The 19,526-nt window shown below is 41.3% G+C and overlaps 1 protein-coding gene across 3 annotated transcripts in view; it reads right to left on the bottom strand.

The window, feature by feature from the left end:
* LOC120053733 (dipeptidyl peptidase 9-like) overlaps positions 1-19,214 on the bottom strand; it is a 38,892-nt gene extending 19,678 nt beyond the window's left edge. Inside the window, exons 1-6 of one of the 3 annotated variants that reach the window (XM_039000945.1) lie at positions 19,070-19,214; positions 12,333-12,423; positions 11,896-12,134; positions 11,409-11,521; positions 10,788-10,961; positions 8,853-9,024 (exon numbers count right to left, since the gene is read on the bottom strand). In XM_039000945.1, coding sequence (XP_038856873.1) covers positions 8,853-9,024; positions 10,788-10,961; positions 11,409-11,521; positions 11,896-12,134; positions 12,333-12,388 — 754 coding nt within the window. In that variant the 5' untranslated portion in view covers positions 12,389-12,423; positions 19,070-19,214. Of the gene's footprint in view, positions 1-8,852; positions 9,025-10,787; positions 10,962-11,408; positions 11,522-11,895; positions 12,135-12,332; positions 12,424-19,069 lie in introns of those variants that run through there. The other 2 variants (XM_039000946.1, XM_039000947.1) reach the window with 2 other exon arrangements.
* Between the last annotated feature and the right edge of the window lie 312 nt (positions 19,215-19,526).

Below are 19,526 nucleotides of genomic sequence, written 5' to 3'. Positions count from 1 at the left end.
ATAGAAATCCGAAATGGATGATGTTGAGAGATAGATGGGAGGGGTTGAATGAAGCTGAAGGGTGGGACTAATAACAAGATAAACAATGTAAAGCATACGGGATCTGTAAAATGTATATAGGTTCGGAACTTTTATGAAATAGCACAGTTACAAATAGAAATCAAACTGGATGGACATCAGAAATAGAGGAAGGACTAAGAACAAACAAGAGAGAACTATTGTAAAGTAGACTGTAAAATGTGTATAAGATGTATAAATTGAAGGTAAAAGCAGAAGTGTTTATTAGTTTACTCCAATTGGGGGATCGGTGGTAGGGTTTGCGGGGAATAATAATAAAGGTATATTCTTTAAAAAAGTATGTATGTCTATATAGGTATGTGTATGCATGCGTGTATGGATATATATATTTACCAAAAAAATATGGGGGATTGGAAATGATGCAGACAATTACATTGGAAGCAACATTCTTTCCGCAATATTAAGCTGATCCACCCCTTAAAAAAAAGATTAAAAAAAGAACTTAAACCAGAAAATACCCAAACTGACTGGGTTTTTTTCTGCACAACACAAAGGGCAACTAAACGCCTGCAATCAAGCATAGGAGAGATCAACCCATGCTACATTTACACTCAGTTTTTTACAATTCCTGACATTTAATCCCAGTAAAAATTCCCTGTCTTAGGTCAGTTAGGATCACCACTTTATTTTAAGAATGTGAAATGTGAGAATAATAGTAGAGAGAATGATTTATTTCAGCTTTTATTTCTTTCATCACATTCCCAGTGGGTCAGAAGTTTACATACACTCAATTAGTATTTGGTAGCATTGCCTTTAAATTGTTTAACTTCTACTTCATCCCAATCCCGGATCTGGGAGCCCCCCCATCAGTAAAAAAGCTGACAAGCATAGCCTAGCATAGCGTCACAAGTAAATACTAGCATCTAAATATCATTAAATCACAAGTCCAAGACACCAGATGAAAGATACACATCTTGTGAATCCAGCCATCATTTCTGATTTTTTAAATGTTTTACAGGGAAGACACAATATGTATTTCTATTAGCTAACCACCATAGCAAAATACACAACTTTTTTTTCCCACCATTTTTTTCCTGCATAGGTAGCTATCACAATTTCGACCAAATAAAGATATAAATAGTCACTAACCAAGAAACAACTTCATCAGATGACAGTCTGATAACATATTTATTGTATAGCATATGTTTTGTTAGAAAAATGTGCATATTTCAGGTATAAATCATAGTTTTACATTGCAGCCACCATCACAACTCTCACCAAAGCAACTAGAATAACTACAGAGACCAACGTGAATTACCTAAATACTCATCATAAAACATTTATGAAAAATACACAGCGTACAGCAAATGAAAGACAAAGATCTTGTGAATCCAGCCAATATTTCAGATTTTTTAAGTGTTTTACAGCGAAAACACAATATAGCATTATATTAGCTTACTACAATAGCCAACCACACAACAGCATTGATTCAAGCCAACAATAGCGATAACGAATAAACCAGCAAAAGATATTAATTTTTTCACTAACCTTCTCAAACTTCTTCAGATGACAGTCCTATAACATCATATTACATACATATAGAGTTTGTTCGAAAATGTGCATATTTAGCGGCACAAATCGTGGTTATACAATGAGAATAGTAGCCAAGCTGCAAACAAAATGTCGGGAGAAATCTTGGGAGAGGCACCTAATCTAATCAATAACTAATCATAAACTTGACTAAAAAATACAGGTTGGGCAGCAAATGAAAGATACATTAGTTCTTAATGCAACCGCTGTGTTAGATTTTTAAAATTAACGTTACTACGACATACAGCGTGCGTTAAAGCGAGACCGCACCGAAATTAATGGCGGAATAGTAGGTCAAGATTTTTCAACAGAACAACGAATTAACATCATAAATACTTCTTACTTTTTGATGAGCTCCCATCAGCATCTTGGGCAAGTTGTCCTTTGTCCAGAGGAATCGTTGCTCGGTTGTAGATTGTCGCCTTCAACTTTGGAATTAGCAGTAAACATTAGCCATGTGGCGAAGACGTGTCCAACTCACTATAACGCAGCACAAATAAATATCCGAAAATCGCAATATACTGATATAACTCGGTTTAAAATAACAATATTATGATGTCGTTAACACCTATATCGAATAAAATCAGAGCCGGATATATCTAACTCCTATAACGAGAGCTTTCTAGAACGCCATCCTGAGGTCTGTCTTGCGTCATGGCGAAAGTTGAAAAGAGTGGACCCCACGTTCCAAAACCCTTTATATGGCCTCAGATCTGCCTAGCAACTCCATTCCAATTCTCCCTATTTGCTGACATCTAGGGGAAGGCGTATGCAGTGCATCTCGACCAATAGAACACATGCAAATTAATAAACGGACCCCAGAACAGCCTGCCTTATTTCAGATTTCTCACTTCCTCACAGGAAAATTGCTCCAACTCGAGTTCTGTTTTACTCACAAATATAATTCAAACGGTTTTAGAAACTAGAGAGTGTTTTCTATCCAATAGTAATAATAATATGCATATTGTACGAGCAAGAATTGAGTACGCGGCAGTTTAATTTGGGAACGAAATTTTTACAAAGTGAAAACAGCACCCCCTATTGAGAAAAGGTTAACCTCTTATGGCTGCAAGCCCGAGGTCGGTACACCTATGACAACATCCAGCTCAAAGTGCAGGGCGCGAAATTCAAAAAAATATTTTTTTTAAATATTTAACTTTCACACATTAACAAGTCCAAGACACCAAATGAAAGATACAGATCTTGTGAATAAAGCCACCATTTCAGATTTTTAAAATGTTTTACAGGGAAGACAAAATATGTAAATCTATTAGCTAACCACGTTAGCAAAAGACACCACTTTTCTAACTCCATCAGTTTCTTACTCCATCAGGTGCTATCACCAATTCGGCCAAATAAAGATATTGATAGCCACTAACCAAGAAAAAACCTCATCAGATGACAGTCTGATAACATATTTATTGTATAGGATAGGTTTTGTTAGAAAAATGTGCATATTTCAGGTATAAATCATAGTTTACAATTGCACCCACCATCACAACTCGACTAGAATAAATACAGAGAGCAACGAGAATTACATAATTACTAATCATAAAACATTTCTTAAAAATACACAGCTCACAGCAATGGAAAGACACAGATCTTGTGAATTCAGACAATATTTCAGATGTTCTAAGTGTTTTACAGCGAAAACACAATAAATCGTTATATTAGCATACCACATGTGCAAATGTTACCAGAGCATTGATTCAAGCCAAAGAGAGCGATAACGTAATCATCGCCAAAATATATTAATTTTTTCACTAACCTTCTCAGAATTCTTCCGATGACACTCCTGTAACATCATATTACAACATACATATAGAGTTTGTTCGAAAATGTGCATATTTAGCCACAAAAAACCGTGGTTATACAATGACAATACTAGCAAAACTAGCCTGAAAATGTCGGGCGCCATCTTTAACAGTGATCTTGTCTCATGCATAACTATTCATAAACTTGACTAAAAAAATATAAGTTGGACAGCTATCGAAAGACAAATTAGTTCTTAATGCAATCGCTGAATTACATTTCTAAAATTATCCTTACTGTGCAATACAGGGTTCGCCAAGCGAAGCTATACCAAAGAAAATGGCGGAATATGCGTTTAACATTTTTCGACAGAACAACGATTTATCATCTTAAATATTTCTTACTATGAGGTGATCTTCCATCAGAATCTTGGGCAATGTATCCTTTCTTGGGTCTAATCTTCTTTTGGTCGAAAGATGTCCTCTTGTCCGTCGAAATGCCCACTAACGTTCGACCGGGACCCCGAAATGTGCCCGGCGCTTCAAAGTGCAACACAAAGCAATGCCTCAAAATCGCACTAAACGGATATAAATTGCTATAAAACGGTTTAAATTAACTACCTTATGATGTTTTTAACACCTATAACGAGTAAAAACATGACCGGCGAAATATTACTGGCTAAACCCAAGCTTGGAAAGAGAGCAGGTCCGACGTACATCGTGCGTCAGGCGCAGCAGGAAAAGAACGGTACATCCGGTCTTTGGCCTTTTATACAGGCCCTGATTGCGCAATCGACTCCATTCAAATTGTCACCTCTTACTGGCATCTAGAGGAAGGCGTAGGCAGTGTTTGTAGCATCATAGCATTCACAGGGACTTATGAACTGACCTGGGAGCAGGGGCCAAGATTTCTGAAATCTCACTCCATATCAGGAAAAGTGCTGTAGAATGAGTTCTGTTCCACTCAGAGACATAATTCAAACGGCTATAGAAACTAGAGAGTGTTTTCTATCCAATAATAACAATAATATGCATATTGTACGAGCAAGAATTGAGTACGAGGCCGTTTGAAATGGGCACCTTAAACAGAGCTACTCAATACTGCCCCTGCAGCCATAAAAAGTTAACTAGCTGACTGATGTCTTGAGATGTTGCTTCAATATATCCACATCATTTTCCTTCCCATGATGCCATCTATTTGTGAAGTACACCAGTCCCTCCTGCAGCAAAGCACCCCCGTAACATGATGCTGCCACCCCTGTGCTTCACGGTTGGGATGGTGTTCTTCGGCTTGCAAGCCTCCCCCTTCTTCCTCCAAACATAACGATGGTCATTATGACCAAACAGTTCTATTTTTGTTTCATCAGACCAGAGGACATTTCTCCAAAAAGTACAATCTTTGTCCCCATGTGCAGTTGCAAACCATAGTCTGGCTTTCATGGCGGTTTTGGAGCAGTGGCTTCCTCCTTGCTGAGCGGGATATCAGGTTGTGTCGATATAGGATTCGTTTTACTGTGGATATAGAAACTTTTGTACCCGTTTCCTCCAGCATCTTCACAAGGTCCTTTGCTGTTGTTCTAGGATTGATTTGCAATTTTCGCACCAAAGTACGTTCATCTCTAGGAGACAGAACGCGTCTCCTTCCTGAGCGGTATGACGGCTGCATGGTCCCATGGTGTATATACCTGCGTACTATTGTTTGTACAGATGAACATGGTACCTTTAGGCGTTTGAAAATTGCTCCCAAGGATGAACCAGAATTGTGCAGGTCTACAATTTTTTTTCCTGAGGTCTTGGCTGATTTCTTTTGATTTTCACATTATGTCAAGCAAAGAGGCACTGAGTTTGAAGGTAGGCCTTGAAATACATCCACAGGTACACCTCCAATTGACTCAAATTAAGTCAATTAGCTTATCAGAAGCTTCTACAGCCATGACATTTTCTGGAATTTTCCAAGCTGTTTAAAGGCACAGTCAACTTAGTGTATGTAAACTTCTGACCCACTGGAATTGTGATACAGTGAATTATAAGTGAAATAAACTGTCTGTAAACAATTGTTGCAAAAATTACTTGTGTCATGCACAAAATAGATGCTAAAATAGATTGCTAAAACTATAGTTTGTTAACAATAAATTTGTGGAGTGGTTGAAAAACGAGTTAATGACTTTAATGACCATCGCTGCAACTACTACGGACTCGGGTGAGGCGAAGGTCGAGAGCCATGCGTCCTTTCAAACACGACGCTGCCAAGCCGAACTGCTTCTTGAAACACTGCTCGCTTAACCCGGAAACAAGCCACACCAATGTGTCGGAGGAAACACTGTCTTGCTGGTGACCGAAGTCAGCTTGCAGGCGCCCAGCACGCCACAAGGAGTCGCTAGAGCGCGATGGGACAAGGAAATCCCAGCCGGCCAAACTCTCCCCTAAGCCAGACGATGGCTGGGCCAATTGTGCGCCGCCTCATGGGTCTCCCAGTCACGGCCAGCTGTGACACAGCCTGGGATCGAACCCTGGGCTGTAGTGACGCCTCAAGCACTGCTATACAGTGCCTTAGACCGCTGCACCACTTGGGAGGCCCTGTGCAGTCAATATTTAACTTTTGCTCCAAATCCACTTGGCGTGGCAGACTGCGATATCAGGTTTAGAACCAAATGAAAACAGTCTAATTGAAACCCTCAAATCTCTTTCCGGTACGAGGTGGCCTGCCCATGCACAATCAACAAAAGCATTATGCCTCAATTATGCCAATGTTAGTCAGTCTCTTCTAGAAGTATCTGAGGATGAAAATCTAACAAGGCTCTACCACTCTACACCCAAATGGATAAACTTGAAATAACTTTCTCTGTAACTTGTGAAACATAATACTCCAACGTTTTCAGAATACAAGCACTACAATTAATTAAGGTAGCCCAACCGGACCTGTCTAAGTGTGTTTGTTGGGTGGCCTCCTTTAGAGATTGGGGCTGTGCTCCGGGATCAGTTTGATAGCTTTGAGGCAAAAGGAAAGGACATGTCACCAAGCGTTCTATCGCTTTACAGACCTAACACGACTGAGAAGATGACAAAAACACACTGATAAGTCGTAAGAGGCAGAGCCTGACTGTCGTTAATCAATGACAGGTTAGCAGAAATTTGCTGTCGGTGTTCACCGTTGTGATTGACACACTTATTGATGAGTTGGATGGGAGGTATGACTCATACAAAGAGCTAAAACTGCTTTGGATTTTTTAACAATATACCTTCACTTTCCACATAAGACCTACATTGATCTGCACTCAACCTTCAAAGTAAATATCAATCTGACTTGCAACATGATTTTCCAGATGAAATTGTCCAGTTTAAAGAATGTATTAAAAGTAGGGGGGAAAATTAATTCACATGTTCTAACAGAGCAATCTACAAGCAGTCTTTCACAATGTTAACATTGCCTTGCGAATATTCTTGACTTTACCCGTTACCTATGCATCAAGCCAGTGGTGCTTTTCAAAGCTTGCTCGTCAAAAACAGACAAATCAACGATGGGACCGGAAAAGACAAACATTTTAATCTTATGGCTCTTGGGAATGATCTACTCTGGGCACTTGATTTCAAGGACATAGTTGCAGATTTCACTGCTTGGAAAATAAGGAACAAAACCATTAAGATAAGCCATGATGACACTTTTTGTAACAGCAAAAATGCTCGTCCGCTGGAGAGGCTGTCCAGGCAGCTGGTAGTGCTGAAATGGCGGAAGCCGGCTCTTGTTTTCTTTGCGAAGGCTGTCTGGATGGTATCTGTCCATGGTCCTCCTGAATTAAAATTGTGACCATGCTGTGTAGCCTAGGTTATGCAACTGTAATAATATGCTTTGTGGACTTTAATGTTGCACTCTGATTTTAACTGTGATAATTATGAAACACAAACATATAAAATGTTCTGCTTTACTGTGCTGTATTGTAGCCTAGGCCCAATTTATTTAGTTTATTTCGAGAAGACACACACGTATATAATCCCGTGCATGAGCGGCACGTTCATCAAGCTAGGGGAAGCTAAGCTCTCTAAATAAATTTAATTAATTTGCCAAAATTATATGATTAGCCTACTCCTGTCTATACAGAAATAAAATAATTCTAAAAAGGCTACTAAAGCATGATTTGGCCACAGAGAATCATTAGACTCTTAAAAAAATAAGTTGTGGATTGTTTTACGTCGCATTGCCTACAGTCAGAAGGAAAGGCAGCACGCACAATATGGGCAGATGATTGTTGAGTTGTGACTGTCAGTGAAAAGTAGAGGCCCAGCCAGGCATATAGCAATATTTAAAAATACAATCATTGGAAAACATAGTTTGGAAAGCAAATGGTTATTGATGTAATGAGAAGGCAATGAAAAGACTAAATCTGTCTTTTAGTTATCCAAATTCTCAACTTAATTGAGGGAACAACAGTATAACCCATCTTATTGGCACCAGTGGAGAGCATCGGCCATATCCCCAAGAAGTGTGCACTACGCATATTCACACTATCATTGTTGGGTCAGTGCAAAGTTTGTTTTTGGACAATTTCCTCCTCCAGTTGAGATGGACATTATATTCTGTTTGTGTCTCCCCTTCTTGTAGGCCTATTTATATGGACATAATTTATATTGATATGTTTGTCAGTGTCAGTAAAGTAGGCTATTGGTAATTTGTCGTACTAAAAAAGATTCTGCCAATGCCTCTAGTCATATAGAGTGTAGTAGAATTACAGGAAATGTGTTTATAAAAAGCCAAAAAAAGAAATTCTGTGCAAAGAAAGGTAGGTAGGCTATCTGATATAGCCTAGGCCTACTCTACGCTATACGTGCTCAGCCATGCATTGAACGGTCTTTTTTGCAAACAGTGAATATTGGCCCTTTTTTTCGGTAAAAAAAAAAGACCTATTTTTTTGCCAGGCCATCTAACGATTTGTCCAGGTAAAAATGTACTTGAACACGCATTTCACAATCTGACATAATGGTCTCCTACCTTTTGGGCTTTACATTGCAGATAGTACATTTGTTCATGGTTCTAGGTCGTTTTTTAAGCATTTTGAACAAAGAGCCGTTTGGGAGCCAAATTTAGCAGTCTCTTTTACGTGAATGGAGCCAAATGAGCCGGCTCTCCGAAAAGACTCGGAATGCCCATCACTACCCTCCCTCCCCTCACACTGACTATCAGATGCAGGCCTTCAGTTCAGTAAAAAAAAAATTGATAATTATGCTCACTCAGCTGTGCCTCACAAGTAATACAACAATTGATCCATTACGTGTGATCATATACCTAAAATGTTGAATAATATTGTATTGGGCCTATAGCCTACTGCACAAACCTCAATGCTATAGAACTATTTTTATATGATTAATGTTGCAAAAGCTTAAGTAAAGTTTTTTTTGTTTTTTAATCTGAGAGGTAGATCTCGGCTTGAATTGTGACTCAGAAAGTGATCTTGAATCAGTAAAGGTTGGTGACCACTGCTATACATCATTTGTGCCAACCTTTATGGCAGTAGGTGAGTCTCCTCTCCTCCCCAGTCTCGATGCTGGCCACCCACAGGTCGTTGCTGTTGATGAAGGCCATGAAGGTGGGGTCGCCTGGAGAGATCTTGGGGTCCATTCGAGTGCCTGAGCATTGGGTCTTAATCTCTACAGGCTTCATGGGGGACGCCTGCTAAACATCACACAGACTTTCAGGCATAGAAGTTACCATGCAACAGACAGGTTGGTTACCAGAGTGCCTACATGTCAAAGCCTTTTCTGTCACAAACACTTGTAGGTGACCACTTGGTACACTTCTTTATTTTAGAAGTGTATAAGGCACTTCGTATACTTCACTTTAGCAATGTACAGTCGTGGCCAAAAGTTGAGAATGACACAAATATTAATTTCCAAAAAGTTTGCTGCTTCAGTGTCTTTAGATATTTTTGTCAGATGTTACTATGGAATACTGAAGTAAAATTACAAGCATTTCATAAGGGTCAAAGGCTTTTATTGACAATTACATGAAGTTTATGCAAAGAGTCAATATTTGCAGTGTTGACCCTTCTTTTTCAAGACCTCTGCAATCTGCCCTGGCATGCTGTCAATTAACTTCTGGGCCACATCCTGACTGATGACAGCCCATTCTTGCATAATCAATGCTTGGAGTTTGTCAGAATGTGTGGGTTTTTGTTTGTCCACCCGCCTCTTGAGGATTGACCACAAGTTCTCAATGGGATTACGGTCTGGGGTGTTTCCTGGCCATGGACTCCCTTGGCTGAGAAGCAACCCCACACATGAATGGTCTCAGGATGCTTTACTGTTGGCATGACACAGGACTGATGGTAGCGCTCACCTCGTCTTCTCTGGACAAGCTTTTTTCCAGATGCCCCAAACAATCGGAAAGGGGATTCATCAGAGAAAATGACTTTACCCCAGTTCTCAGCAGTCCAATCCCTGTACCTTTTGCAGAATATCAGTCTGTCCCTGATGTTGTCCTGGAGAGAAGTGGCTTCTTTGCGTCCCTTCTTGAAACCAGGCCATCCTCCAAAAGTCTTCACCTCACTGTGCGTGCAGATGCACTCACACCTGCCTGCTGCCATTCCTGAGCAAGCTCTGTACTGGTGGTGCCCCGATCCCGCAGCTGAATCAACTTTAGGAGTTGGTCCTGGCGCTTGCTGGACTTTCTTGGGTGCCCTGAAGCCTTCTTCACAACAATTGAACCGCTCTCCTTGAAGTTCTTGATGATCCGATAAATGGTTGATTTAGGTGCAATCTTACTGGCAGCAATATCCTTGCCTGTGAAGCCCTTTTTGTGCAAAGCAATGATGACGGCACGTGTTTCTTTGCAGGTAACCATGTTTGACAGAGGAAGAACAATGATTCCAAGCACCACCCTCCTTTTGAAGCTTCCAGTCTGTTATTCGAACTCAATCAGCGTGACAGTTATCTCCAGCCATGTCCTCGTCAACACTCACACCTGTGTTAACGAGAGAATCACTGACATGATGTCAGCTGGTCCTTTTGTGTCAGGCTTGAAATGCAGTGGAAATGTTTTTTTGGGATTCAGTTCATTTGCATGGCAAAGAGGGATTTTGCAATTAATTGCAATTCATCTGATCACTCTTCATAACATTCTAGAGTATATGCTATTTGCCATCATATAAACTGAGGCAGCAGACTTTGTGAAAATGAATATTTGTGTCATTCTCAAAACCTTTGGCCACGACTGTACAGAGCACTTTGAACAATTCTTTCCTTTAAAAATGCAGAGCACTTTGACACTTCTTCATTTTCACAATGTACAAGTTTCGACTATCGTATATATATTTGAAGGACTTTGCTTTCATGACCACCTAAATAACCAAGATGCCAAGATAACTGTATTGGGATAACAACAGTATGATCCTAACTTTAACACGAAGGTATGAGCTGTGTCCTGTAAATAATACTCACAATGAAGCCATTATGGCCTCCATCCCGACAGTAGAACAGGCTGTTGCTGGCCTGGAACAGGAAAAGGCCGCTCTCGGCGTGATAATCATACGATGTGATCCCAAAGACCCCCAGACGCTTTCTCTCCCTCAGCAGCTCCTCCTCCCGGGAGTACACCCCATGATGAGGAGTGGCCTGACGGTCAGGGAAGATACGTAGCAGACAGTGAGACAGCGATGCAGTGAACACCAGCGTGTTCTGGCTTTAGCCAAAGTGCAGTTTTCTGGGCAACAATAGCGGTACCTTCATTTTGCCACTCGTGTTTACAGGGGAAATGAATTATAATATGTTTTTTTGGGGGGCATAGTATTGATGGCTGTGTCATCTACAGAGCATAGACAAACATAGGCACTCCCAAAGGTCGGAAGTACAGTAGTATTCCATTAGGTGCCAACTGAGCTGACCTGTGTATGTCCTCCTCTACATAGTACAAATCAGTGCTGTGGATGAGGACATGCATGCAGAAATTCCTTGTGAATGTGTGATGAACTTCTTGAGGTGAACAACATTTATGTTTAGATTTCCCAGAAATCCGACAAGTGACAAAAGGGAGCCCAGCGGAAGGGGCTGAGGGTTCATTACCTGAAAGTGATCTAGCATCTGTTTCCACGACAACACCAGAAGGGCCTCTTTCCGAATCTTCTTGGGAATCTCTGAGTAAAGTAACGAGTTTTCCCTACTTCCATAGGGCATTCCTAAATTAACATGGAGTGGAAGAAAAGGGTTGAGTTAAAGAATATATTTGCATCGCTAAGTCTGTTTATCTTTTGTCTGTGTAACCACAAAGTTCCCAAGGATATTGTCAATGATATTGGTTGTTCTGAGGTTGTTCCTTTCCATTGTAATGTTCCCTATAGCCTACCTTCTAACATTAATGGTGCAGAGGGAATCAAACACAAGTGAAGAGATCAAATATACACGAGATTCCTCCATTTCCCACCCCTATTCAGATTTGTTAATTATGATACACCGTACTGTCACCATTGCGGTGATGTTTGTTGACAGAAATTATGACGACTCCTCAAAATCCATAATGGGATTTCCAGTGAGGGTGTGGAGGTGACCTCACCGAGGTAGTAGAGTCGATGGGAGTATGGGCCTGACTCGTCCTGCCTCTGGACAAACTGGAAGTCGTGTGGGGCCTTGTTGATGACCATGCCCGTGTACTTGCGGCTACTATGGATGATGTTCCGCAGGCCGTCCCACGAGTGCTTCTCCACAAAGAACTGGGAGGGCACGTCCTCCATCTCCACTACCTCCGTGCTGTCCGAGAGCTCATCTACAGCGGTCATTCTGAAAGCTGAATAACTGACCCATAACAATAGAAGTCACCAACAACATGATACAAAGCTGAATATAAGTACATACATGTAACTGAGTATTGAATACAAGTAAATGATGAGAACAGACGGACCAGCTAGTTGTATAGGTTAAAAAGGTCAAACATGTAACAGTAAGCCACATTTTACCAAATGAGCACTGTAGAATGCAAGATTAGTTACGCACCTTTTCCAACTACCTTCTGTTTCGTCTTCAAGTTTCACCCTCTTAACTCTATGCATTAACCGGCCAACAAGCCTGAACCAGATTTTGAAACCTAAAACAGAGACATTGGATTTCTTGGATACTATAATACATGCCCATCATCTTAAGGCACATTACAGTGTGAAACAAAAGCAAAAAAAAAATAATAATAATAATAATAATCATCACATTAAGGCACAAAATAGAATACGTAGGAGACTGACACCAGACTGAAAATTCCCTGCATGAAAGAGGATTATCGTACAAGGACAAGCCAGAGAAACAGCACAGAATCTGCCATAAACATCCCGGATGAACAAGACTTCACAAAACAATTCCCTAAAAACTGCTATACCGAAGAAATCTCCACACCATTGTTCTTTGACCTGCTTCATTGAGGCACAGCTCAGCGACTCACTTGGGAAAAACCTTTCTCCTGCGATGGTCTAACTATGTGTGACTCAGGACAATGCTAGAGAATGCTACATGCCTCTAATGTCTCAACACGAATATATCACCAGAGTGAGGAATGTTTGGCTATTACTCTACAATTCAGAGGCTAGTCAGGCTTGTTGATCTGCCCTCATTGTTTAGGCCTAAATGAGGTCATTCACATTGCCTACAGTACATTAACATAACCATCCACTTAATATTGAAAGGAAGTAGGGTTGCAAAGAGCCAGAAATTTTCCCGGAAAATTTCCATGGGAAGTTAAGCCTGGGAATCTTGCTTAAATTCTTTTTTTTTTTTTTAAGTTAGCTTATAACAGTGAACCTTTTTTGTGGGATACAAAAGGCAATTCTAGGTCTTCTGGCATATTTTGGTTGAACTATCCCCAATTCAATGGAATTGCAACCCTCTGCATGCACAGTGCATTCTTCCATCACATGTACAGCTGATTTTCAAGATCTTGCACACTAATGAGATGCTATTGAGCCCACACTACTACACTGTCTGAGCCAAGGACTAAATGCGTTCTGTTAAGTTTTGATTACAATACTGGGTGGGGTGAATATATTTTATATGACATACATGATTTTTTGTTAACTAGTAAATAGCTACCATGTGGGTTTTAGCTTGCTTGAGCCTGCTAACTGAGTGTTAATTCATTTATAAAAAATGGATCTTACAAAGGAGTTGTTTAATCTAACTGCTTAACTATTTATCTGTACATGGAATTGTATTTTTATTTATTTTTTATTACAATCTTTACAGGAAATTGCCACGGGCACTATCTGATGTGTGGAGACATTTCACTGCAGCTAATGTAGAAGCAAAAGGTGTACATTTGCAAATACTGTGCCAAATCATATGTGCAAATGCAACAAAGATACAGAATCATCTGGCCAAGTGCATAAAGTACCCTCAGCGCTCACAACAAGCAACCTCTGACAAAAGTCTGTCTGCTTCTATTTGAGGTGAAAATTATGAATCAGATACCTTATCAATAGCAACAGCTCATGGTCCTCCTGGAATCAGAAGTGTTTTTGACTCAATGGAGGAATGTAGACAGAGAAATGCTGATGAATGTCTTGCTCGAGCTGTGTATGCAACTGGTTCACCTCTGATGCTCACAGGCAATGTGTATTTGAAGAGATTTCTGAATGTTCTTCGCCCAGCATACACCCCTCCAACCAGACATGCTTTATCTACTCATTTGCTGGATGCAGAGTTCAAGTGAAGGTCAAGCAAATCATAGAGAAAGCAGACTGTATTGCAATCATCTCTGATGGGTGGTCGAATGTTCGTGGGCAAGGAATAATTAACTACATCATCTCCACCCCTTACCAGTATTCTACAAGAGCACAGACACAAGGGAAAACAGACACGCCGGTCTCTACATTGCATATGAGCTGAAGGCGGTCATCAATGACCATGGACCACAGAAGGTATTTGCACTGGTGACTGACAATGCTGCGAACATGAAGGCTGCTTGGTCTAAAGTGGAGGAGTCCTACCCTCGCATCACACCCATTGACTGTGCTGCTCATGCATTGAACCTGCACCTCAAGGACATCATGGCACTAAAAACAATGGATACACTCTACAAGAGAGCCAAGGAAATAGTTAGGTATGTGAAGGGTCATCAAGTTATAGCAGCAATCTACCTCACCAAGAAAAGTGAGAAGAGGGGGTTGTCGAGGACTCCGGCCACCCTGGTCGTGGACTGTTCTCTCTGCTGCCGCACGGCAAGCCAGTCTGGGTCCAGGAGGCTTCTGGACAGCTTCTACCGACCAAGCCATAAGACTCCTGGACATCTAGTCAGGTGGCTGCCCCACCGCCACTCTGTTGTCATCTATGCATGGTCGCTTTAATTGGCTCTACCTACATGTACATACTACCTCAGCTGGCCAGTGCCCCCGCGCATTGACTCTGTACCGGCGCATGTGACTAATAAAATTTGATTTGAATAAGGGCACCACATTGAAGCTGCCCACCAACACCCGTTGGGGTGGTGTTGTCATCATGTTTGACAGTCTCCTGAAGGGGAAGGAGTCTCTCCAAGAAATTACCATATCACAGTCTGACCTGCCCACTTCACTGTTGCTCCAAGCAGAGGAAACTGCAGTTCTGAAATACATCAAAAAGCGTGAAAACTTCTGCCTGAAGCCCATACACGCCACAGCGAACATGTTGGACCCCAAGTATGCTGGCCAGAGCATCCTGTCTAGTGCAGAGATCAACAAGGCCTATGGTGTCATCACTACAGCGTCTCGCCACCTAGGCCTGGATGAGGGCAAGGTTCTTGGCAGTCTGGCAAAGTACACTTCCAAGCAAACGCTTTGGGATGGAGATGCAATATGGCAGTCGTACCAACATATCTCATCAGCCACCTAGTGGAAGGGACTTTGTGGATCTGAGGCTCTTTCCCCTGTTGCCTCCAACATCCTACAAAACCCAGCAACATCAGCCGCCTCAGAGCGCAACTGGTCCTTGTTTGGGAACACACACACCAAAGCATGCAACAGGCTGACCAATACAAGGGTTGAAAAATTGATGGCCATCCGGGCAAATTTGAGGCTTTTTGAGCCTGACAAGCCATCGTCAACAAGGATGGAAAGTGACAGTGAAGATGAGGCCTCAGAGTCTGATGTTCAAGAGGTGGACATTGAGGAGATCCAGGGAGAAGACATGGAAGCCTGAGAGGAAGACAACCAAAGCTTTAGTTTCTAGACTATCATTTTACAGATGTATGTTGAAACCGTTTTTGGAAGATGTGATGGATCATTGGGGATCATTCAATATTCCCTTTCTTTTGTTGTTCAGTGAAATCATCCCATGTGAAGAGTCAACTAACTTAAAGTTCAATTCGTAACTAAATCGTTTTTTTATTTCTATTAGAAGGATTTAATCATTTGCAATTATGTCTACTTATGATAAGGTAAAAGGTTTATGTTTCTGTCTCAATATGATATGGTAAATATATCCAATGCAAAAAACAAACATTTAAACAGTATTAATATTAATTTGCATATATTTCCATTAATTCCCATATATTCCCGTTAATTCCCATGGAAAGTTTCCACCTCTGAATATTCCCCAAAATGTGCAACCCTAAAAGGAAGAATATGTATGCTTTTATCCTCAATGAGCTACACAATCCCCTTTGAAAGCTGAACATGTAAGCATATCCAACACTGAAAAGGCAACAGGTTAGTGGGTTAACAGCTTAGTATGCAGCTCTGTCTAAACCCCTCATGGTGGTGTTTTTGATGGTGACCGTGGCGTGAACTAAACTATTCTCATGAAAATTTGAATATCTCCATAGAGAGACTGAAACAGCCAGAAGGAAGAACCCCAACTCACAAAAACCCAGAAGAGCTTCAATGACTGTAAGTAAACAATGATGGGTTTGTGGTGGTACTATGGGCTTTTAGCAAAGCGGGTGTATTTACACTAGCGTTGCTTTCAATTGTATTGGGTTGCACAAAAACAGTCCATGGGAAGCCAGAATTTAAATACATTTCAACTGAATTCTTATCAATACATCGCCTGCGCTACTCGCTCATCATTCTTCTCCTCCGTCCTATTGGCAGAAACTTAAACAGGAAGTACCCGTGGAAAGGACTGTTCAACATTCGTCTGACCAATCAGAATCTATACTTCAAGATTGTTTTGATCATGACGACAGGAATATGTTCTGGGTTACCTCAGAATAACATTGATGTATACTGACTCATTCACTGAGTTGTGCCCCCACCCACTGTGATGATTAGAACTTATCCAAACACCATGGATAGATGGAAGCATTTGCACAAAACTGTAAGCATGAACCACTGCATTTAACCACAGTAAGGTGACTGGGAACATGGACGAGTACACAGTACAACTTTGCCCTCTAAGGCAACCAAACAGGCAAAACGTCAGTACAGAGACAAAGTCGAGTCGCAATTCAACTGCTCAGACACGACATGTATTTGGCAAGGAGTTCGGACAATCACGGATTATAAAGGAAAAACCAGCCACGTCAAGGACACCGACACCTTGCTCCAGTACCAGCTAAACACCTTCGCCTGCATTGAGGAAAACAGGGATACTGATGGGGGGCCACCGCCCCTCACGAAGTCTGTGAGCTCTCGTTATCCATGGCCGACTTGAGTAAGACAGTTAAGCGTGTTAACCCTTGCGAGGCTGCCGGCCCAGACGGCATCCCTAGCCGCGTCCTCAGAGCATGTGCAGACCAGCTGGCTGAATTGTTTACGGATATATTCAATCGCTCCCCATCCAGGTCGGTTGTCCCCACTTCCTCCAAAATGTACACCATTGTTCATGTAGCCAAGAAAGCAAAGGTACCCTAACTGAACTAAATGACTATCACTTCTGTCATCATGAAGTGCTTTCAGAGGCTAGTTAAGGATCATATCACCTCCACCTTACCCACCACCATAGACCCACTACAATTTGCATACCGCCCCAACAAATCCATGGATGACACAATCGCCATTGAACTGCACACTGCCCTATCCCATCTGGACAAGAGGAATACCTATGTAAGAATGCTGTTCAACTACAGCTCAGCTTTCAACACCATAGTGACCTCCAAGCCCGGTCTGAACCACACTCTGTGCAACTGGGTTCTGGACTTACTGACGAGCCGACTCCAGGTGGTGAAGGTAGGCAACCTCCGCTGATCCTCAACACATGAGCCCCACAAGGGTGCATGCTCAGCCCTCTCCTGAACTATATGTTCACTTGATCACACATGTCTCAACTCAACCATCAAAATTGCAGACGATACAACATCGACGAGACAGCCTACAGGCAGGAGGTGAGGGCCCTTAAACAGACTTCCCAAATGTGGGACCCACTTCCTCTCTGCTTACCTCATGTCAAAATAAAGTCCTGCATGTCTGCCATATGTGGACAAAAAAGGAATAACTTGTTTTTGACATGAGGTAAGTAGAGAGGAAGTGGTTCTACAACAGACTCATGTTTGGAAGTCTGTTTAATAACAAAATCCTTTAGATATTTTGTCTCAAATTCCCCCAATCATAATGACCAACCTAGAAAGTTGAAATAGAATTGCATTTAACATCTGGCTTACCACGGAGTGTTTTTATGCAACCCAATACAATAGAAAGCAACGCTAGTGAATGTAAATACCCCTGCGTTGCTAAAAGCACCTACCGTGGTACATGGCCGTTGATCATGACTCAGTTCCATTACATTACACATAAGAGTCATTGGACGGAGGCATCTACTGTACCGGGGAGTTTTGTTAAGAGCTGCGACGCTCGGTCTGAACATTAACAAGCATCGCTTGCAGTACGGTTTTTGGTAGCATAAGAACCATATCAAAAAACAAAAAGGTTCAATTGATACACACCTTTATAGGGTTAGTGTTCCCACACGGCCATATATCCATGTTACAGTGCGTGTTTACTGAAGACAGGTGCTAATTAGCATGCTCCGAACAAATCTAAATGTATTTGTCACATGCGCCGAATACAACAAGTGTAAACCTTACAGTGAAATGCTTACTTACAAGCCCATAACCAACAATGCACTTTTAAGAAAAAAATTAAGAAACAACTAAAAATATAATAATAATAATAAAGAGCAGCAGTAAAATAACAATAGCGAGGCTTTTTACAGAGGGTACCGGTACACCGGTGTTTAACGGAAGAAGGCCGCCAGAAACGTGTTGTCACTGAAAAATACTGTCCGCTGCAACTCTGATAACGCCGGGAGTCCATAGTTAGCAACGCTCCATTGTTATTTTTATTATTTAAAATTCTTAATGTTAGGGGTTGGTGGCATTGGCAGTGTCAACACAGCCCATACATTCACTTACATTAAACATGCCCAAGTGTGGATTGTAATCTGTCCAGGTCCATAAAAAAGCTATTTTATTAACTAGCTAGTAAAAGTTACATAGATTCATCCTCGGCTACTGACCATGACGAATGGAGCTAGGTAACGTTAGTTGGTTCTATGGCTAACTAGCTAACGTGAACTAGTACGTTTTATCGTTAACGTTATATGTCACGCCATTAGCAATCCAACAAACTCTAAACTTAACGCAAATAAAATGTTTTAACAAGGACCCGTTTTCAGTAATTCATTTCAGGATAAATTTAAGCAATTGTCGGAGCTTTACTAGCTACAGCAGGGGGCTGTTCTGGCTAGCGAGTTAGCCTCAGCGGCTAGTAAGCTAACGGTTAGAAACTGATCTAGAACTGTCCGTTTACTGAAATAACATCAGTGTTGGTACTTACAGGTTCAGCCTTAGATTTTCTCTCACACGTTTCTAACTTCTGCTTTAATGGTGCGATTAAATGTTAACCAGTTATAACTGCGTCCATGGCCTGTAGTTCATGAGAAAAAACAATCACGGAAACAAATTTAGGAAGTCTTAACGAAAGCGACCCTTCAACCGGAAATCATACATATTTCAGCATCAACCAATGATAATATCAGAGACGGAAGAGGAAGCGAGATACCCCACAGGCTGCGTTTTCTTTTTTTTCAACAAAAAAACAAAACAACAAAAAACAGGCTGCATTTTCTTCTTCTGGTTCAATCAAAGTCAATTGACTAAGTAGACCAGACCCAGCTGATTGCGTTGATGGGTTGGTTGTTTAGCAACAAAACTTTAGGTTACGACCGTAACACCGTTCTCTGATAGTATGGGTGAGGTATGTATTCGTCAGAAGCCTTTAAGAAGAAGCCTTT

Source organism: Salvelinus namaycush, chromosome 9 (assembly GCF_016432855.1).
Source record: "Salvelinus namaycush isolate Seneca chromosome 9, SaNama_1.0, whole genome shotgun sequence".
Taxonomy (NCBI): domain Eukaryota; kingdom Metazoa; phylum Chordata; class Actinopteri; order Salmoniformes; family Salmonidae; genus Salvelinus; species Salvelinus namaycush.
This window is presented reverse-complemented; position numbering and strand designations above follow the sequence as displayed.